Here is a 23,395-nt window from a genome sequence, read left to right as displayed (position 1 = left end):
GCTTGCAATTTAAAATGCCTATCACTTGAAAATGATATCACTCATGTGGCCACCATTTTCCTTCACAAACATTTCAAGTTGAGGAAGAACCAGTTACTTAATTTACCGTACAGACTAATGAACCTGGCAAAAGAAGATTGGGCATCAAGTTAATGAGAAGTCTGTCCAAAAACTTACAAGCAGAGGTGTGTGACAGCAGAGTCTCTGGTGGACAGTATTAAAGATAACCTAATAGATTAAATCTGTAAATAATGTTCTGTGTAGTCACTAATCAACTGTATTGAGGATTTTTCGGTAGAGAGGATGGAGCACATGGTTGTAGATATAGATTTGTCCACAGATATAGATGTAACTTGAGGTATGCCCCATCAAAATGTTTAAGGATCCTTACTATCCATATTGTGTATAAATGACCTTACAGACAAAATTAATAACCTCACACTTGTTGCAGGCAATGTAGTTATCTATCTGAAAAATAGGCGGAGACATATTCAGTCATATCTTGATAAGGTTTCAAATTGGAGCTAAGATTTGCATCTTGCTTTGAATGTTCAGAAATTTAAAACTGTGCAGTTCATAACTTGCAAAAACATAGTATACTGCAACTAAAATACCAGCAAGTCACGATTTCAGTCAGTAAACTTGTTCGAATACCTAGATGTAACAGTTTGTAGGCATATCAAATGGAACTCCACTTAAAATGGCGCAGTGATCAGCTTAAAAAGACTGCTGATGGACAAAGCTTCTGGATATTGTGTAACTGGTTGTGGACCCAGAGAACAATAAGGATCCTGAAATATGGGTAACCAGTAGCCCAGCCAATCTCATACTATATGGAGGGGTCAGCCCGTCGTGAGTACCACCTTCCGGTTTCTTCACCCAGTGCAGTCTCCAAGGTCGCCTCTCAGCATCTGTCGTCCTGCACCGGCCCATCTCATCTGTTCTGATTTGTGTACAGGTTGATTGGAGAAAGCGTCTCATATTTTTACAGGGGGCACTGCTAGTCAAAACAGCAAAAATTTTGCCATCAACATGACTGCAACACACACAGATCACATGAAACCCATGTCACACTTCTGTTACATGACATTCTGAAAGCTTTGGATCAAGGCAGGCAGGTAATGCAGTATCTCTTAATTTCTGAAAAGCATTTGACTCAGTACCACATCTATTTTTATTGTCAAAAGTACGATTATATAGGATATCAAGTGAAATTTGTGACTGGATTGAAGACTTTTGGTACATAGGATGCAGGTTATTATCTTGGTTGTAGAGTCATCGTCAGATGTAGAAATAACTTTGGGTATGCTCCAGGGTGGTGTGTGAGGACCGTTGCTGTTCATGTTGCATATTTGCAGTTCTCTATAATGGAGTGCTACATGAAAGATACTGAATAAACATCAGTCAGATCTTGATAAGATGTCAAAGTACTGCAAAGGTTGGCAACTTGCTTTAAAGATGATGGCTTTGAAGATGGCATAGTGGAATGCTGAAACTGGTTGTTGTCAAAATAAAAAAAAAATTTAAAAAAATCATCATCTTAGTTACACAGCTGTTGGAGTATTTCATTGATATTGACAACTGCTTAACCAGCTGATGTCCCCTGTCCATGAGGGACCAATAGAGACTTGCTTTAAATGTTCAAAAATGTAAAGTTATACACTTCGTATAGTGAAAAAAATGTAATATCCTACGACTATTATGTCAGTGAGTCACTATTGGAATCGGCCAACTCATACAAATACCTGGGTGTGACACTCTGTAGGAATATGAAATGAAATAATCACATAGGATCAGTCGTGGGTGAAACAGGAAGTAGATTTCGGTTTATTGGTAGAATACTGGGGAAGTGCAGTCAGTCTACAAAGGGGACTGCTTACAAATCACTCGTACAACCAGTTCTGGAATATTGCTGATGTGTGTGAAACCCTTACCAATAGGACTAAATGGGAATGTTGAATATATACGCAGAAGGGCAACACGAATGGTCACAGGTTTGTTTGACATGTGGGATAGAGTCACAGAGCTACTGAAGGAACTGAACTGGCAGACCTTTGAAGGTAGACGTAAAATACCCAAGAAAGTCTACTAACGAAGTTTCAAGAACTGGTTTTAAACAATGATCTTAGCAATGTGCTACAACCCCGTATGTATTGCTCACACAGGGCTTGTGGGGATAAGATTAGAACAATTACAGTCTGCACAGAGACATTAAAATTATATTTATTCCTGTGCTTCATACGTAAGTGGAACAGAAAGAAACCCTGATTACTGTTAATATGGAACATACCCTCTGCCATGCACTTTGCAGTGGTTTGCAGAGTATAGTTGTATATGTAGATTAATCTAGTTACACCCCAGGCTGTCGTACAACAGGCACCTGTACTTCCAACATTCCTTGTGGTTTCCATTTGTTGTCACACACCCTTCAGCTCTCCTCCTCACAGAGTCACAAATTTGTGTAGACACATGCTCAGATTTGGTGTTACACATGTGCACATTGTTGATGGCTGCAGAATACACCAATATCTTTAAAACTTTGAAGAAGAGCAACGTAGCTTGTACATCGCATAGATTTTGCTTGAAAAAGACGAGCAACGTATCTCCGCTGGCTGTTTCTCAGCTCTGTTAATATATTCCAAATTTTGTGTTGCATCTGTCGGGTGTATAAAGGTACCCTATGATGCCTGTACTATAATGAAAAAACATAGATGGCAGCACCTGTCACTTGTATTGACTGGTGAGGAATCCAGACATTGTGTATCACTTGCTTTGCAGCTTTTACGTTCATCGTGTTGCAACGCGCCGTGTCTCATGATATTACATGTATTGGAAAAATGCATCAATTGTAGTCTGCTAAAAGCTTTGTATTTATTTTCAAAATGATCTTATAGTACACTACTGGAAAATGGAAAAGGGCTAGCTAACAGTCCAGTTGTCCAAAAGCTGGTAGCAACATTAGGAATAACAGAAAAATCTGTATTTTGCATTGTAATAAAAACAATGCAGTGACCAGCTAATGGGCTGCTACCCTTTTGAGATGAAGTAAATAAAGTGGTGGAATAAAGCTTTTTTCACATTTTCATGATAACAATTGTAACTTCATTTGCCTATTAGTAGACATCATCTTGAATTCATTACTAAATTGAAGTGGCTTTGATACACAAAGGAGGCTTTCCCACAAGGTGGTTCACTTGTAAACAGACTCAATGGAAGATATTTTCCTATACTGAAGCTGGTTACAGAAATGTCACAGAGGCCCCAGAGAAGATGTTACGTTTGTGCAGAATGAATCGAGGCATGATCTGGAAAAGTGACAAGAAAATGTACCAGGTTCTATTGAGAAGTACGTGAGGTGGGACTTTGCTTTCCAAAATCCTTCAAAAGTTTTAATGCTAAGTAGTTTTCAATAAAAACTATATTTTCAAAAAGATTTATTTTTAGTACCAACAGTTTCTAATTCTGTCTGCAATAAGGAAAGAAAAGATGAAAAAAAATGTTTTGTTTTATTAAAACAACACATTATTTTTATTTCAGTATAAAAAATGATCACTGTGTAGGTCTTATGTTTCTTTGCAGTATCTCAGAGAAAAGATCTTCTTTCAAATGCAATAACCTGACATAATTTTTCCGCAGTAGAATCTACTAAACAAAATTCTAAAAAGGCTTTGAAAAAGCACAGTACGAGTTTGTTGAATGACGCCAAAGGTGCCCAGTCCTCAAAATGTTAAATGTCCGCACAGCTGGAAATTCAAAGGATTGAAGGCAGTTGAACCTCTACCAATCTGTTGCTTACCAAATGTCGACGATAGGTACTTTTGCACGTGGCATAGAATGTGCAGCGGTGCCCTGTAGTGCTTAAATCCTGTCCGTCATCTTTTGGTGAGAATGCTGTGGGTAGTTTATTATTGCAGTTTGGCGATAAAGGGCAGCTGTTAATATGTCTGGCAAAGTATGATAAATGAATCGTACAACAATGCCGAAGGTGTGAGTTTGACGTTAAACAAACTGTACTACTCAGTGTGCATGGGTGTACAGATGTGATACTGCTAGTTACATAAGCCCAGCCACCACGGCAAGGTCATATCATATTGGATGGTAAAAATCGGTTTTTAATTTTCCTGAGGCCAAAAACCTCATAAAAAGCATCACTCAGATCAGTTTTTAACCGTCCTGAGGCTAAAACCGCAATCAAAATCAAATCGCATTATTAATTTCCGTGTGACTTTAACAAAACATGTTCGGTATGCTGTCCACTGTTTTCTGTAACAAGTTGAAATCGAAAAACAGCATGTTCCATAACTGATCGAAGTGTTTCCAGGGTCACGTTCAGAATGTGTTGGGCAATGCGTGCCTTCAATGCAACTAAGTCTTCAATCAAAACATTGAACACAACATCTTTCAGATAGCTCCACAGCCAGAAGTCACACAGATTAAGATCAGGTGACTGGGATGGCCAGCCTGTAGGGAAATGATGGCTGATAATTCTAGCATTTCTGAAATGGCGCTTGAGCAGCAGCTTAACTGGATTTGCAATGTGCGGAGGTGAACCATCTTGCTTAAAATGATCCCATTCACACATCCATGCTGTTGGAGAGCTGGAATGACGTGGTTGTGCGAAAGACACTCGTAGCATTTACCAGTGACGGTACAGGTAACAGGACCGGAAACACATCTCTTCGAAATAATATGGCCCTATGATAAATGATGCCATAAACCCGCACCACACAGTGACCTTTTCAGGATGAAGTGGTACTGGTTGATTTGCCTATGGATTTTCTGTTGCCCATATTCGACAATTCTGTGTATTGACATATCCTGTTAGATGAAAGTGGGCTTCGTCTGCCCACAAAATCTTTCACGGCCAATCATTGTCTACCTCCATGCGAGCAAGAAATTCTAAAGCAAAGGTCTGTCTTGCTGACAGGTCAATAGGAAGCAACTTGTGCACATGGGTAATTTTTAATGGATCGCAAAGAAGGAGGTTTTTTAGGATTTTACGCACCATGCTCACAGGTATGTCCAATGTTCAGGCAATTCTCCGTGCACTACGCGTTTGCACATCACTACTTGTCTCCTCCTGCATTGCTGTGGCCACTGCTTCCACTGACGTCAGATTAATTCGTTTTCTCCATCTACCAGGTTTCACACCAAAAGAACCTGTCTTTTTGAATTTCCGAATAATTTTCTCCAGACCCATGGTAGTCATCGGACCAACGCCTTTCTTCAAATCCTTCAGTGTCTGGAACTTCTGCAGAACAAGGTGTGCACAGTCATCATTTGTGTAATACAGCTTTACAAGCAGAGCAAAATCCTGCATTGAGACAGTCATGGCGAACATTGCAGGCGCGAAAGGAGGAAAAGCCGTGTACCTGGTGTGTTTATACCAACTTCAGTGGGTCGTGCGCGTGACAGGTGTATTCATTTACATATTCTGATACATACAGTGCCATCTATTGATCAATTTTCACATTATTTCTTTTTTCTGCCATACATTTTCCCCCTTCTCCAATAATATTGTGTTGCAATTTGACGTCATTCTGACCAACGGTGTTATGTGTGCAGTGTTTTGAAAGTTTAACTTTAATTACAATCACCCTGTATTATACTTCTCTATGTGAGTGGTACCTTATCTGTAAATAAAATGAGAGTTTTGAAGTGTAGCTCTTCTAATGTAACATGAGGGTATTGTAGCCCGAGAACTCGTGCACGCTGCAAGTGGAATGGAAAGAGTGATTTCCCAGGCAAGTGTGACCCCACAAGACCACTGTTACAGTTCCCTGCACATTTCACATTTGTTTCGAGGTGTAAAATGCTCTTCCAATAACTTACATCGATAATGACATATCCACTATGTGGGTGTTCGTCATTTTTGAGTGAAGTTGAAATGCGTACCCACTTTGATGAGTTTAGAATTTTGCTACTTAGCTCATTCTTTTACTAATCTCATTCACTTTTCTCCAGGATATCAATTTTTCAATGAGTTTCATCAGTACAAAGAAATTGTACTACTTCATCTGGGAGACTCTATGTACAAGTTATAAAGATCATTTCACTTTAACTCGTGTGTCTTTTGAAACAACTCTTTAACAGTGAAGTATAACATGTCTCTTCATTACAATTCAGTTTCCAAGACTTTCTGCCTTTGTTTTACAACAATTAAAATATAATGTCTTCTCACACGCTAAGACACAACTTATCTTAAGACAACTAAAATGTCACTGTTCTGTCTCTTCCCACATTGCATGAGCAGGCCAGACAGAGATACCGTAATAATGTACATGTAGGCTGAAGAGTTTAGTCATTTGCAAAGATATTCAACAAAGGTGTTTAAATTGTTCTTACATAAATTGACACGTAAACATTACAAAAGGTAGCATCAACATGTATGCTGTTGACTTTACTAAAATGGGCATATTTGTATCTTTGTTAATGTAACTGCACAGATGTTAAATTTGTGTCTAGTGAAATGGTAGTTCACAAGCCATAAAGATTGTGTAAAAATCAAAGTTTCTATTTTCTTTTTCTAAATTTTTTTATTTTTTTCACACACAAAGTTACTGGTACGCACCAGTATCAGAGATTTCATACTACATATTAGGCTCGATTACAAGACAGGTTTCAATCTTCTGTTCGTCACAGTATCCCCTCCTGCGTATCTGGTGTATGAATTGTGTTATGTCTGTCACGATCCTTAGTCCTCGTGGTATATCGTTCCATGATTGGGAGTTGCTGAAATAACTTGCAGAAAACTTTTTTCAGTAAGAATGTGATGCTGAGGATCTTGTGCTGCTACAGTTTAGCTGACGGTGTATTCACCAGGCGGGTATTACGTACACTGAACAAGATCCTTAGCATCACATTCTGGGTGAAAAAAAGTTTTCTGCAAGTTATTTCGGCAACTCCCAGACATGGAACAGTATGCTACGAGGACTAAGGATCATGACAGACGTCACACAGTTAATACACCAGATATGCGGGAGGGGATACTGTGACAAATAGAAGACTGAATCCTGTCATGTAATTGAGCCTAATACTTAGTATTAAATCTCTGATACTGGTGTGTATCAGTAACTTTGTGTATGTGGGGGGGGGGGGGGGGGGGGAGGGATTAAAAATTTAAAATAAAAAAAAAAACAAAAAAAAACAAAACAAAACAAAACACTGTGCAGTTACATTAACAAAGATATAAATATGCCTATTTGAGTAAAGTCGACTGCATACATGTTTATGCAAACTTTTGTAATATTTTCGTGTCAATTTATTTAAGAACGATATAAACACTTTTGTTGAATATCTTTGCAAATGATTAAACTCTTTGGTCTACATGTACATTATTACGGTATCTCTGTTTAGCCTGCTTGCGTGATGTGGGAAGAGAGAGAGCAGCCACATTTTAGTTGTCTTAAGAAGTTGTGTCCTAGTGAAAGAAGACATTATATTTTAATTGTTGTAAAACAAAGGCAGAAAGTCTTGGAAATTGAATTGTAATGAAGAGATTTGTTATGCTTCATTGTTAAAGAGTGGTTTCAAAAGACACATGAGTTAAAGTGAGATGTTTTTTATAACTTGAACATAGAGTCCCCCAGAGGAAGATGTACAATTTCTTTGTACTGATGAAACTAATTGAAAAACTAATACCCCAGAGAAAAGGGAATGAGACCAGTAAAAGAATAAGCTAAGTAGAAAAAATTTTAATTCATCAAAAGATGACGAACATCCACATAGTGGATATCTCATTATTGATGTAAGTTATTGGAAGAGCATTTTACATCTCAAAACAAATGTGCATGGAACTGAAACTGCCAATGGCATTGACAATGGTCTTCTGGGATCACACTTGCATGAGCAATCACTCTCTCCATATCACTTGCAGCGTGCACGAGCTCTCGGGCTAAAATGCCGTCATGCCACCTTAGAAGATCTACACTTCAAAGCTCGTATTTTATTTACAGATAAGGTACCATGGACATTGCCGTTGGTGGGGAGGCTTGCGTGCCTCAGCGATACAGATAGCCGTACCGTAAGAGCAACCGCAATGGAGGGGTATCTGTTGAGAGGCCAGACAAACGTATGGTTCCTGAAGAGGGGCAGCAGCCTTTTCAGTAGTTGCAGGGGCAACAGTCTGGATGATTGACTGATCTGGCCTTGTAACACTAACCAAAACAGCCTTGCTGTGCTGGTACTGTGAACAGTTGAAAGCAAGGGGAAACTACAGCCGTAATTTTTCCCGAGGGCATGCAACTTTACTGTATGGTGAAATGATGATGGCATCCTTTTGGATAAAATATTCCGGAGGTAAAATAGTCCCCCATTCGGATCTCCGGGCGGAGACTAATCAAGAGGACTTCGTTATCAGGAGAAAGAAAACTAGCATTCTACGGATTGAAGCGTGGAATGTCAGATCCCTTAATCGGGCAGGTAGGTTAGAAAATTTAAAAAGGGAAATGGATAGGTTAAAGTTAGTTATAGTGGGAATTAGTGAAGTTCGGTGGTGGGAGGAACAAGACTTTTGGTCAGGTGAATACAGGGTTATAAATACAAAATCAAATAGGGGTAATGCAGGAGTAGGTTTAATAATGAATAAAAAAATAGGAATGCGGGTAAGCTACTACAAACAGCATAGTGAACGCATTATTGTGGCCAAGATAGACACGAAGCCCATGCCTACTACAGTAGTACAAGTTTATATGCCAACTAGCTCTGCAGATGATGAAGAAATTGATGATATGTATGATGAAATAAAACAACTTATTCAGATAGTGAAGGGTGACAAAAGTTTAATAGTCATGGGTGACTGGAATTCGGTAGTAGGAAAAAGGAGAGAAGGAAACGTAGTAGGTGACTATGGATGGGGGGGGGGGGGGGGGTAAGAAATGAAAGAGGAAGCCGCCTGGTAGAATTTTGCACAGAGCACAACTTAATCATAGCTAACACTTGGTTGAAGAATCGTGAAAGAAGGTTGTATACATGGAAGAAGCCTGGAGATACTGACAGGTTTCAGATAGATTATATAATGGTAAGACAGAGATTTAGAAACCAGGTTTTAAATTGTAAGACATTTCCAGAGGCAGATGTGGACTCTGACCACAATCTGTTAGTTATGAACTGTAGATTAAAACTGAGGAAACTGCAAAAAGGTGGGAATTTAAGGAGATGGGACCTGGATAAACTGACTAAACCAGAGGTTGTACAGAGTTTCGGGAAGAGCATAGGAGAACAATTGACAGGAATGGGGGAAAGAAATACGGTAGTAGAAGAATGGGTAGCTCTGACGGATGAAGTAGTGAAGTCAGCAGAGGATCAAGTAGGTAAAAAGACGAGGGCTAGTAGAAATCCTTGGAACAGAAGAAATATTGAATTTAATTGATGAAACGAGAAAATATAAAAATGCAGTAAATGAATACAAACGTCTCAAAAATGATATCGACAGGAAGTGCAAAATGGCTAAGCAGGGATGGCTAGAGGACAAATGTAAGGATGTAGAGGCTGATCTCACTGGGGGTAAGATAGATGCTGCCTACAGGAAAATTAGAGACCTTTGGAGAAAAGAGAACCACTTGTATGAATATCAAGAGCTCAGATGGAAACCCAGTTCTAAACAAAGAAGGGAAAGCAGAAAGGTGGAAGGAGTATGTAGAGGGTCTATACAAGGGCGATGTTCTTGAGGACAATATTATGGAAATGGAAGAGAATTTAGATGAAGATGAAATGGGAGATACGATACTGCGTGAAGAGTTTGACAGAACACTGAAAGACCTGAGTCGAAACAAGGCCCCGTGAGTAGACAACATTCCATTGTAACTACTGACAGCCTTGGGAGAGCCTCTCCTGACAAAACTCTACCATCTGTTGAGCAAGATGTATGAGACAGGCGAAATACCCTCAGACTTCAAGAAGAATATAATAATTCCAATCCCAAAGAAAGCAGGTGTTGACAGATGTGAAAATTACCGAACTATCAATTTAATAAGTCACAGCTGAGAAATACTAACTCGTATTCTTTACAGATGAATGGAAAAACTGGTAGAAGCCGACCTCGGGGAAGATCAGTTTGGATTCTGTAGAAATGTTGGAACACGTGAGGCAATAATTACCCTTAGACTTATCTTAGAATAAAGATTAAGGAAAGGCATACCTACGTTTCTAACATTTGTAGACTTAGAGAAAGCTTTTGACAGTGTTGACTGGAATACTCTCTTTCAAATTCTGAAGGTGGCAGGGGTAAAATACAGGGAGCAAAAGGCAATTTACAATTTGTACAGAAACCAGATGGCAGTTATAAGAGTCGAGGGACATGAAAGGGAAGCTGTGGTTGGGAAGGAAGTGAGACAGGGTTGTAGCCTCTCCCCGATGTTATTCAATCTGTATATTGAGCAAGCAGTAAAGGAAACAGAAGAAAAATTTGGAGTAGGTATTAAAACCCATGGAGAAGAAGTGAAAACTTCGAGGTTCGCCGATGACATTGTAATTCTGTCAGAGACAGCAAAGGACCTGGAAGAGCAGCTGAACGGAATGGACAGTGTCTTGAAAGGAGGGTATAAGATGAACATCAACAAAAGCAAAACGAGGATAATGGAATGTAGTTGAATTAAGTCGGGCGATGCTGAGGGAATTAGATTAGGAAATGGGACACTTAAAGTAGTAAAGGAGTTTTGCTATTTGGGGAGCAAAATAACTGATGATGGTCGAAGTAGAGAGGATATAAAATGTAGACTGGCAATGGCAAGGACAGCGTTTCTGAAGAAGAGAAATTTGTTAACATCGAGTATAGATTTAAGTGTCAGGAAGTCGTTTCTGAAAGTATTTGTATGGAGAGTAGCCATGTGTGGAAGTGAAACATGGACGATAAATAGCTTGTACAAGAAGAGAATAGAAGCTTTCGAAATGTTGTGCTACAGAAGAATGCTGAAGATTAGATGGGTAGGTCACATAACTAATGAGGAGGTATTGAATAGGATTGGGGAGAAGAGAAGTTTGTGGCACAACTTGACTAGAAGAAGGGATCGGTTGGTATGACATGTTCTGAGGCATCAAGGGATCACCAATTTAGTATTGGAGGGCAGCGTGGAGGGTAAAAATTGTAGAGGGAGACCAAGAGATGAATACACTAAGCAGATTCAGAAGGATGTAGGTTGCAGTAGGTACTGGGAAATGAAGAAGCTTGCCCAGGATAGAGTAGCATGGAGAGCTGCATCAAACCAGTCTCAGGACTGAAGGCCACAACAACAACAAGGTACCATTCACATAGAGAAGTATAATACGGGGTGATTATAATTAAAGTTAAACTTTCGAAGCACTAGAAATAAGACCACTGGTCAGAATGACGTCAGATTGCAGTGGAATATTATCGGAGAAGGGGGAAAACGTATGGAAGAAGAAAAAAAATATTGTGAAAATTGATAATAGATGGCGCTGTACATGTCAGGATACGTAAATGAAAACACCTGTCATGCGCACGAGCTTTTGAAGTTGGTATACACACACCGGGTACACAGCTTGTCATCGTTTCATGGCTGTGATGTTCACCATGACTGTCTCAATGCAGGATTGTGCTCTGCTTCTAAAGCTGTATTGTTTTCCATCATTGCGTGGAACAGTAGGACTCCATATTACTATCTACGTTTTTCACTAACTGCAGCAACATTGGTCTTCTGCTCAGGCCTGCACAACTTGAAATGATGCATATGGAATGACTCTTGTTGGAGACAGTTGCAAATGCCAAGTCTGACAAGAATATCATAGTCGGAGGGCCAGAAACAGAGTTGAACCCAGCCAACATAGCTTACACCATTGATTGCTGACTGCTCACCACACAAGCAGTATGGCCTGTATCTCAACGAGTATTAGTTCATAGGTATAAGTTTATAGGACACTACTTTTTTTCCAATTTGTAGTCATTATTGTCTTCTCTCTCTCTCTCTCTCTCTCTCTCTCTCTCTCTCTCTCTCTCTGTGTGTGTGTGTGTGTGTGTGTGTGTGTGTGTGTGTCCGTTCCCTCCCAGTTATTTTTGATGTGTTTTGTGACCTCACAGGTTTCCTCAGCCTTCCTGAATAGCAGTGTACTTCTGGGTGGCTCAGCTGAATTCTGTCCATTTTATACCCAATATTTTGACGACTGACCCACTTGTCTTCTTCAGGTGCTGCGAATTGTGCCGCCTTGTGTAATTGCTGCCCGAGCTCCAACCACACTATGAACTGTATTTGGTCTCATGTCGCTATTCGTACCCGATTGTGAGTCGACTCTTGATGCCCACTGTGTCTTTTGACTTTCCCGAGTTTTTCAAACTGTGCGCTGTTAGGTTAAGTTCACATTCTTGCAGCTTTTCGTAGAAATGATAGATGATAGCCAGCAAGATCTCACTGAATTGAGTGTCTAGCCCCAAACCTTGTTAAAATTAAGGTATCCATACCCATTTATTAGTTTGTCTGACGTCTTTGTTTCAGTAGTCTCCTTAATTACATTGCCTCAGAAGCTTGGTGTTTGCACCACGATACTCGTCTGGTGATGAGTGTATTTGAGACAGTGCTTGGCAACCATCGATTTGTACAGTTGTTTTAGTCTGGTGTATCCGTGACGTTCCTCGAACCTCTCATCAACTGTTCTAATAGCTTGCACCGTGTAAGACATTTGTGTGGAATGCAGTACACACTTGGCTCTGAGACCTAGAGCGTCTTTAACATTACAAAGAAGACTTTTTATCTTTGTTGACGATAGTGAAAGACACTGAAATCCATATTTCTGTAGGAGTCCCCAGTCACTCCAGATACTGGGCCAGTGCGAGGTAGATAAGTGATTCTTAGTTCTCTTTTTCTGTGTGTCTCAACCTCTTTCTTTTGCAATCTTGATGTTGACTGCAAAGCCTGTTGAATGAGTCTGCATCCCTTAGGGAGACTGTTCGAGGGTGTGTAATACTTTCATAAGCCACTCCTTGTCTGCTAGTGTAAAGAACTTCATAGACCAGAGTCTTCAGCATCAATTTTGTCTGTGAGGAGTGGTGACAGCTTGAGGTGTAGAGATATAAAAAATTGTGTGCATGTTTACTATGTACACTGTGACCCAGGGATTTTGCCCAGTTTTGTCTTAACCAACAAATTAAGGATAGATAGCCAGCCTCTTTTTTCTAAGCTCTGTCATAAATTTTATATAAGAATGGATATAGTTAAGATATTCCAAACACTCTTAAAGGTTTTCCTTTCCATGCGGTCACATGACAAACATGTCATGCATGTAAGAACAGATTCATTGGTTTGAACTTTGCAGATTCTAGTGCCTTTGCTTCAAAATGTTCCATGTGTGGATTTGTGACTTCAGGCATAAGGGCTAACTGCTGCAACACCAACAGTATGTTAATAATAATTTGTGGCATAAAGGAAAGAAGTTGATGTCAGAATATGCCTAAAAAGTTATGTGAAACAATTGATTGCTTCCAAGGATTTACAAAGTGGGACTATTGTGAAGAGGGAAACTACGATGGGGCTGAGTTTCCAGAAGTACACCATTAATTCTATGAGTGTTACTAGCAATGTACGCTGTCTTGTCTTTTCTGTTCACTTGACCTACACTCCTTTTTCTGTTTAGATTTTAATGTGATTTTTCTGACAAGAATTGAGAAGAGGTGGTGATGTAACCTCGTTGTGACCTTGCTATCTATGACAGTCTTTACAGCTCAGCATACAAAAACTCAGTCATGTTGAGCATAAACTGTACCTTGTTCACTTACAAACATTTGTTTCTTTTAGATCCTCTTCGAGCCATGTGTGCCAGACGCATCTCTAGTTTTTGGATGTGGGCTGTTCGAAGCACCAAAGGCATCTGCCAAAGTGATGAAAACTCCACACGAAACTTCGAACACAGAAGATATTTTACGCTATGGCATACAAGAGAAAGCTGTCCCTTCATGGATAAAGGCATACAAAGTGGAGACAAATACAGTTGTCGATCCCAGCAACTTTGAGCAGAGTGATCACCAGCGCATATCAGCTGACTTCAGTGAGAGGAGACCAGATTTCGAGGAGTTTGAAGAGCGAAGTGCTGAGAATTTTTCAGGAAGGACCAGTTCAGGGCCCGTTGGGGCAGGGAATATGTGTGTGGGACAGAAGACGGGGGACGGAACTCGTAAAGCCGATCGACTCGGGTATAAGAACTCGGTTGCAGTGCAGGAAATGAGAGAAAGAGGTGAGTCATTTGGAAAAAGTACCACCGATAATTTCCTCGATTCTGACACAGACCCGTTTGCAAAAAAATACCAATATGGTCTCAAAAGGAGCAAAGTGACAAATTCTCAGACTCGTGTTGAGATGTCGGATCGGCACTATGCTGAGCTGCAGGAAGGCACTGCTGCAGTGCCACATAAGCGTCTCGGGGATGTTGTGGACTGTACGGGACGTCCCACACAGGATTTGCCCGACATTACGGGCGTCCAGTGTGACAGTACCGTTTCGGCGACAGTCACTGCACCTGGAGGAGAGATACAGGGTGTGGAGGAGGAGCGTGGCAGCTTTCCACCGGGTCACTCGGACCGACAGGGAGGAATCGCTCGCTACGTCGATTCGTCCGATCGGGTCGCACTCAGAGGGGCGGGGTACGTCGCCTCGGATGTAAGTGGCCTGCGGGTACCCCAGGCTTTCGGCTTTCAGAAGGAAAGAGAAAAATCTACAGGGCCACACAAAGGTTTTATTTCGTCAGACTGCAGCCTAAGTGACGGTTCTCCTCTCAGTTTGGGAAGACGCAGACGGAAGTGGAAAAACAGACTGGTGAAAGAAAGTGACCCGGGATCAGTTCCGTGCAAAAATCTTGGAATAAATGTGAGGGAGAGAGAACTCCTCACAGTCGGCAATTCTGAAACGCGCGACAGTCCCAGGCGTGCAAAGAGGGGGAGCTCCGCGGGATCGCCCCTCACGGACTTCGGAAACGCACGCACTGCGGAGGGGCTCGGAGGGTCGCGGGTCCCAGTGTCGGACCCTCTTATAAGGGCACTGTTCCACCTGCAGAACCGCCACACAGAGCTGCTGCTAAAGCTGGCGGCAGATGTGGGTGAGGTGGCTCACAAGCAGAGGAGGATGTTTGACGTCTTCCAGAAACTGCAGAGTGCCTTCTGTGACAGTGGCACCCGGACTGCCGCCGAGGTGCCTGTGGGGAGTGGCGGGGTCCAGAGGAGGCACTGCGACAAGTGCACCCAGACGAGCTGTGACGGTGGCGACCGGGTACCAGTGGCTGTGACGGATGCCTGGACGCAGTCGGGCAGTACGGGAGACACGGAAGGTAGCAGTTACAGGGCAGGTCATCTGGAAAGTGGGGTCGTGGCTGTGACTGAGACTGAGAGCGGAGGCTCGCACAAGACACGTGAAGGTCTCGGTGGAGCAGTGTGTGCTGTGAGTGAAGGGACAGGACATCTGGCCGAGAGTGGAACCTGCATCGGTGATAGGTATGTTTTCCTGTTGTCACTGGGTATCGCATGAGTTTTAAATGTATTCATCTTTGCATTTTGTGGTAGAGATCCCGTACACACTTTGTCATTTGTTGTGAAGTCTCCATTCAGTTGAATACATACACCATTTTGCTCATTGTCAGTCAAGACTTCATTTGCTTTAATGTTTGGAGCACACTCTCACTGAAGCGGTGGTTTAAAATACAATGTTTCCTGGATAGAAATGTGTTTTATTTTGTCTAATTTATGTAATAATTCTTGTGCTATTTTAATTTAAAGATTTAATTTGTTATTTAACAATGTAACAAAGAACACTACTTTAATTTCACACCAATAAAGCAGGTCCTGTGTAATTAGTGTTTTAAAAATGTTTGAATTACTGGGAGGTACAAGGAAATATGTTTTGATTAATCATGTTATTAATCAAAATTATGCCAGCATAAAACTATGTGAAATAAGCCCATTTAAATGATTTTTGAAGCAGTGGTGTACAGTCCAATTTGACGATACACAGAAGTGTGAAATTTAAGATAATGGAATGCAGTCAAATTAAATGAGACATTGCCGAGGCAATTAGATTGTGAAATGACACAGTAAAAGTAGTCAGTGACTTTTGCTATGTGGCCAGTAGAATGACTGATGACGGCCAGTGTAGAGAGGATATTAAATGCAGACACAGATACTCTGAAATAGTTAAATTTGCTAACATGGAATATAAATTTTCATCAGAAAGTTTGTTCTGCAGGTGTCTGTCTGCAGTGTAGGCTCCTACAGAAGTTTGACACCGACAGAAAGCACGTCAGACTAGGGAGAACAAAACCTTCTGAAGCGTGGTGCTGACGATAATATGGGTAGATCAGACGACGAATGAAGATGTGCCAAAGGGAATTAGTGAGAAAAGAAATTTATGGCAGAAGTTGACTAAAGGAACGGATAAATTAATAGGACACATCCTCGGGCATCTAGGAATCATCAGTTTGGTAATGGATCGAGTACGAGGATAAAGTAGCGAGTGACCAACGTTTGAATACAGTAGCAGATTCAAGTGGATTAGGTTACTTTAGCTGTGCATGTCTCTTGATATTTATTAGAGAGTCACATGTACAGTAAAAGTTATGTACTGTGCCGGGTGATTGATCGATTTTGTTGTTTAATTTTTTAAAATTATTTTCAAAAGAATCACATGAATTTTTCACGGTTTTGTAAGGAATTGGGACGAGACAGTGTCTGTCTTCAGACTGTGATAGATAAAAAGTGGAGACAAGAATCATCACAGAACCTGTAACTGCTGCCAAGTAACCATGTACAGTTGTCATTCATGCTGTCTTTCTTTGGTAGTTTACTTCTTATTTGTGATTAATGTTTATCATTCTCAGGTGATTTTATCCGTAGCAATTAGTATTATTGACAATGTGTGGGGAATATTAAATCATCAGTTGCACCATGTGTCTTTAGGTATAACTATATTCTTATTTATCAAGAAGTAGATAGTTACTTGACTGAGTTTATATGTTCTGCAATAATCCTTTGTCTCCTTGTTTTTTTTACTTACCGGAAGTCTGTGGAACACGGCCACGAGACTGAGAAATGGTTGTGTGACTGTTTGTGTAAAATAAAAAATGATAAAGACAGTATACAGCTGACGAGAGATGTCTCTTGCAGGTTGGAGACAACAGAGGTCAGAGCGAGGGTAGGCTCAGGTGCCACCCGGGGAGGCAAGGACTCTGGCAAGGCAGCAAATCCTGGTGATGTGTGGAGGCTTATAGGAGCCGTGCGGAGCATCGCTGCCAGGTACAACGAGTGTTGGTGTGGAGGGTGTCGTTAGTTGGTAGCACTACTACAGAAACCGTATAAACAGAATATGAGCTTGAATTGAATTATTTGTGCACGCCCATGTAATATATAGAGTTGGTGCATAAGTTTGTAGTGCTTTTCCATGGGTCTTTGTGTATCTGCTGTATTTATACAAAGACTTTAGTCTTATAATATATTCTCTTTGACTACTTGCAACAGTTTGCTAACACTGGGTTAACTGTCTGATTCTGCAGCTTTTGATTCATGTGTTTTTGAGGCAAAGAACTCGTTAAGTCACGTTCAGAGTGCATTCCCATCCAGAAAAGAAGATCTTTGACGCTTGTTTGATGGAGAGCAGAAAAGGTGAAAATCTGAGGGTGCGACATCAGGTGAATAAGGTGGCTACGGAATGACTTCCCAACCCAACTCCTGTATAGCGTTTTTCGTCAGTCAAGAGGAATGTGGACGGGCATTACTGTGGCATAGCATCACTTTTCACAGTGTTCTTGGTCATCGTTCTCAGATTGCATGTGCAAGATGTCTCAGTTGTTGACAATAAATGTGAGCAGTGATGGTTACATCTCAGGGAAGCAGTTTGTAGTGCAACACCATCACTGTTCCACCAGAAGCATAATGTTATCTTTTCTGGAAGCGTGCAGGTCTTTGTACGGGGAGTTGCTACTTTGTTTGGGTTCAACCATTTCTCACCACCAGTGACAATATGGGATAGGAATGGTTGGTGTTGTTCACAAGCCAAATGATGACGAGCAAGCAGAGATGAACATACGGCCACCCACTGATTTTTATGATTTTGACTTAGAGCATTCGGTACCCGTACACCTAGTTTTTGAACATTCCCCATTGCATGCAAATGTCACATGATGCTGCAGTGATCACAGTTCATCACATTTTCCATTTATTGAGTGCACTGGTGTGGATAATTGTGAATTAATGCGTTTAAACAATCTTTGTCAAACCTTGAAGGTCTTCCTGAATGTGGAGAGTCACTGATGTCAAAATGATCCTTCTCAAAATGAGAATAGCATTTTCTTCCCATGCTTTATCCAATGGCATTATCCCCATACACAGTGCAAATGTTTCTGGCTGTTTCCACTGCTGTCATCCCTTGTTGAACTCAAACAAAAGAATATGTGTGAAATATTCTGATTTCTTCATTTGGCACTCTATAAAATAGCGTCCACAGCTTCACTTATTTGGTCGAAAAGACAAAATGTATGTAAACTCAGATAGCAACATTAAACTATAAATGAAAAGAAAAAAATTCAGTCAATAAATAAAACCATAGCAACTGGAATATAAACATGCGAAACAAAAATGCTATGAACTTATGCCTCAACCTAATAATAATAATAATAATAATAATAATAATAATAACTACCAATGCCGGCAGCTTTGCAAGTGTAGCATTAAGTATCTACAGCCAGACAACTTGCCTGCCATAATGAGAATAAATGATATACACAAACCTTCGTCATGATTTAGTCTGTGCTAGTGAAAATTGTATAAAAAAACCCTACAGTAGTTCTTGAGAGTTATCTTCACAAACAGACAGAAAAATATGATTTTGGGAAGGGGGGGAGAGGAGGGCTTTAATTCAATAATAGACGTATAATACTTGAGCAAGCTAGTTTCCATAGCAGATTTGGCAAACTTCAACATAGTTTTTTCTGCAGAAATTAAACAAATATGGATGCCTCTATGGTAGATTTAGTGAATTTTGTAAAGGCCTTGGACTGAATTAGCTATCAAGTTGTGCAAGCCATAGCTGAGTGAGGGGTTAGAGGTGGCTTATGGTAAAGCCCTGTAGCACATATACAAAACCTACATCTTTCATTAATCTCAGAGAACCTACTTGGGACTTTCCAATCAAAGAGGAGTAAAATAAGGTGAGTTCATCTTTCCTAATCTGTTCTGTCATACTGGAAATGGCTGTGATGAAATTAAACTGGAAAGAAAAATGAATTTTATTCAGTAGGAAGATAATTAACAACCTGAGATTTAACAGTAGACATTGGGCACTTGGCAAACAGTTTTGAAGAACTACAGATGTCGGTATTGCATCTCGCCTCGGAATGTGAGGCAGCTGGACTGAACTAGACCTTTCCTAGACAGAAGCTATGCCTAATAAGTGGAGAATGGTAAGAAATGTACAGTTTAGAAATACACTACTGTACACTTCCAGCGACTACATCTATGCCGGCCAGCTCATAAATACGACTGGAGACCTAATATCTGAAATGTTTCGACACATTGATCTATGCTGGCAAGCATTTGGAAGACATTCAAGTATCTTCAAGTGAAACTTGGTAGTAAAACTGAAAAAATCGTTTGTGTCCAGAATGTCCTCCCCATGTTGACTTTCAGCTGCTAGGTCTGGAGACTTCAAAATACACCATGAAGCATGGAAAGGTTGGAATCACAAGAAAGGACAAAAAGGAGGACAGAAGGCATCAGATACATTACTGACATCAAATACATCCTGGATATAATAGGTACCGTATTTACTCGAATCTAAGCCACACTTTTTTTCCGGTTTTTGTAATCCAAAAAACCGCCTGCGGCTTAGAATCGAGTGCAAAGTAAGTGGAAGTACTGAAAAATGTTGGTAGGTGCCGCCACAACTAACTTCTGCCGTCAAATATATGTAGCACTACACAGGCACGCTTTGCAGGCACAAAAATAAATACTGGCGCCAAAAACTCTGTGTCAGTAAATAAATTTTAAAAAAGGAGGAAGTCGAGCTTTTTTTCTCCGCCCCGAGTTTCGACCACTGCATTTTCATACGTTATCCAACGAAGTAAATGCAAATTCCATATTCTTCATCTTCGAATGTAGCAGCATTTCAATGTACTACGAAAATCCGACTGGCAAGACTGTTTGGGATGTTTGTCAATATGGCCAATTCTATGTTCTGAATTTTTTCCCACCTTTGAGAAGAGATGGTTGCTAATAGGAACTTTTATGAATTGTGAATCACATGCAGTATTCTCTTTACCATAAGAATAATCCGAATATAAACATTTTTCCATGTATTCCTTTGTGTTTGCTGCTATCTCATTTAAATCCTGTCTGCCTAATAAACTACGAAACTAGAGTGAGACAACAGCAAATGCGGAAGACTATACATATTATGTCACGTTTATATTCGTGTTATTCTTATGCCTAATAGTGATATAGTCAGAAATGAAGCATGGCAATTGACTAGATTTTTAAATCTAAGATGACTAATTTCTGTGCAGAATGTAATGTACTAAAGAGGTGCCTGCAAAGATTGTCAAACGGCGAAAAATTTTCACTAAACTCTTGTTCAGAAAATCTTCTATCATATGCAGTCTATTATTTGGTTCTTGTTGATCATTATCAAAGAAAGCAGCAGTGTAAGTAACAACAAATAGCGTTCTCTTGCCATTGTTTCGCTAATGAGAGAATTCCTCTCTCTTTTTTTTTTTTAATTGTAAACGGCGGTAGTGTGCACAAAAGCAAGCTATGCCGCGAGCGGCGACAGGTCGTAAACACCCAATATCAGAATAACACAAACAATGGATGACACAGTACAGTAATGCATTTTCAGCTTGGAGTGACGTAAACACCTATAACAAAGAGAACGGCACTTATCAGATCAAAGAAAAATAAGCAATCAATTCAAACCAGACGAAGCACGTGAAAAAGGAAGGGAACCCGTATGAATACGGACGGAGCGAATGACGCATATTGGCTACCTGGTAAAGCTTAACTGCTAAGCTTACGACTCGAACCAAACTACTGTAGCTGTATCGTCATTCATTCGACCTAAATTGTTTCTCATATTACTGTGGACCAACTTTGTTTCGATGTGGAGGTGCGGCCTAAAACTTTTCTCTTCCCTTGAATTTCGAGTCTCAAATTTCAGGTGCGGCTTAGATTCGGGAAATTTTTTTTTTTCCTTGATTTCGAGTCTCATTTTTCAGGTGTGGCTTAGATTCGAGTAAATATGGTACTGTGAAATGGCAGTGGGTTGGCGTGTTGCCGGAAGAATAATGACTGATAGATGAGGACTGTGCTGGAATGGAATCCGAGAGACAGACCATAAGGAGGACTGCCAGACTGATGGGACAAAGACCTGTTGACGTTATTGGAGCCAGCTGGCAGAATATTGCCCAAGGCTGTTGAAGTTGCAGACACCAATAAGCTCAGTACACGAATACCACATCATTTAATAATAATGATGATAATAATAATAGTAGTAGTAATGGTGATGTTGGTGAATAGTAATACACTCCTGGAAATGGAAAAAAGAACACATTGACACCGGTGTGTCAGACCCACCATACTTGCTCCAGACACTGCGAGAGGGCTGTACAAGCAATGATCACACGCACGGCACAGCGGACACACCAGGAACCGCGGTGTTGGCCGTCGAATGGCGCTAGCTGCGCAGCATTTGTGCACCGCCGCCGTCAGTGTCAGCCAGTTTGCCGTGGCATACGGAGCTCCATCGCAGTCTTCAACACTGGTAGCATGCCGCGACAGCGTGGACGTGAACCGTATGTGCAGTTGACGGACTTTGAGCGAGGGCGTATAGTGGGCATGCGGGAGGCCGGGTGGACGTACCGCCGAATTGCTCAACACGTGGGGCGTGAGGTCTCCACGGTACATCGATGTTGTCGCCAGTGGTCAGCGGAAGGTGCACGTGCCCGTCGACCTGGGACCGGACCACAGCGACGCACGAATGCACGCGAAGACCGTAGGATCCTACGCAGTGCTGTAGGGGACCGCACCGCCACTTCCCAGCAAATTAGGGACACTGTTGCTCCTGGGGTATCGGCGAGGACCATTCGCAACCGTCTCCATGAAGCTGGGCTACGGTCCCGCACACCGTTAGGCCGTCTTCCGCTCACGCCCCAACATCGTGCAGCCCGCCTCCAGTGGTGTCGCGACAGGCGTGAATGGAGGGACGAATGGAGACGTGTCGTCTTGAGCGATGAGAGTCGCTTCTGCCTTGGTGCCAATGATGGTCGTATGCGTGTTTGGCGCCGTGCAGGTGAGCGCCACAATCAGGACTGCATACGACTGAGGCACACAGGGCCAACACCCGGCATCATGGTGTGGGGAGCGATCCCCTACACTGGCCGTACACCACTGGTGATCGTCGAGGGGACAATGAATAGTGCACGGTACATCCAAACCGTCATCGAACCCATCGTTCTACCATTCCTAGACCGGCAAGGGAACTTGCTGTTCCAATAGGACAATGCACGTCTGCATGTATCCCGTGCCACCCAACGTGCTCTAGAAGGTGTAAGTCAACTACCCTGGCCAGCAAGATCTCCGGATCTGTCCCCCATTGAGCATGTTTGGGACTGGATGAAGCGTCGTCTCACGCGGTCTGCACGTCCAGCACGAACGCTGGTCCAACTGAGGAGCCAGGTGTAAATGGCATGGCAAGCCGTTCCACAGGACTACATCCAGCATCTCTACGATCGTCTCCATGGGAGAATAGCAGCCTGCATTGCTGTGAAAGGTGGATATACACTGTACTAGTGCCGACATTGTGCATGCTCTGTTGCCTGTGTCTATGTGCCTGTGGTTCTGTCAGTGTGATCATGTGATGTATCTGACCCCAGGAATGTGTCAATAAAGTTTCCCCTTCCTGGGACAATGAATTCACGGTGTTCTTATTTCAATTTCCAGGAGTGTATAAGGTATTACAACAAATGAAGTCAGTTGTGCAGTATCCATGTTCTTTCTGTTCATACAATTGAACAACTTTTGGTCCAGGGACATCTGAATTTATGTCTTGAATGAGGTATCTGACTACAGATAAAGAAATCAATAGATAACAGGCTAAAGGCAAATGTCAGAACTGAAAGTAATTATGTATGTGCAAGTGATAGTCATTCTGTAGCCTTCAAAAGTCTGAGAATATGTCAGACGCACATGCGGCATACAGCAACACTAGTCAGATTATTTAAGTTTGTGTTTGTTGTGCGTGTGAGTGCAAAGCCAGTGTGTATTTATACTAGCTGTATGGCAAGTAATGTGCATGTACTCAGCCTCGTATACATAAACTCTGCAGTAAGGAAAAATAAGGATCAAAGGTGTATGGAAAGACATGCCATATTTAAATAAAATTTGGAAAGGAGTAGGTAGTAAAGTTTATACTGGATTATA

At 41.3% G+C, this 23,395-nt stretch overlaps 1 protein-coding gene across 3 annotated transcripts in view; it reads left to right on the top strand.

The window, feature by feature from the left end:
- Positions 1-23,395, top strand: part of LOC124553811 — a 98,808-nt gene that overhangs the window by 13,525 nt on the left and 61,888 nt on the right. For all 3 annotated transcript variants that reach the window (XM_047127794.1, XM_047127795.1, XM_047127793.1), the window contains exons 3-4: positions 13,743-15,427; positions 17,093-17,221. In XM_047127794.1, coding sequence (XP_046983750.1) covers positions 13,743-15,427; positions 17,093-17,221 — 1,814 coding nt within the window. The remainder of the gene's footprint in view (positions 1-13,742; positions 15,428-17,092; positions 17,222-23,395) is intronic.

Source organism: Schistocerca americana, chromosome 11, assembly GCF_021461395.2.
Source record: "Schistocerca americana isolate TAMUIC-IGC-003095 chromosome 11, iqSchAmer2.1, whole genome shotgun sequence".
NCBI lineage: Eukaryota > Metazoa > Arthropoda > Insecta > Orthoptera > Acrididae > Schistocerca > Schistocerca americana.
The sequence above is the reverse complement of the archived record's forward strand: the minus strand, read 5'-3'. Positions and strand labels throughout refer to the sequence as shown.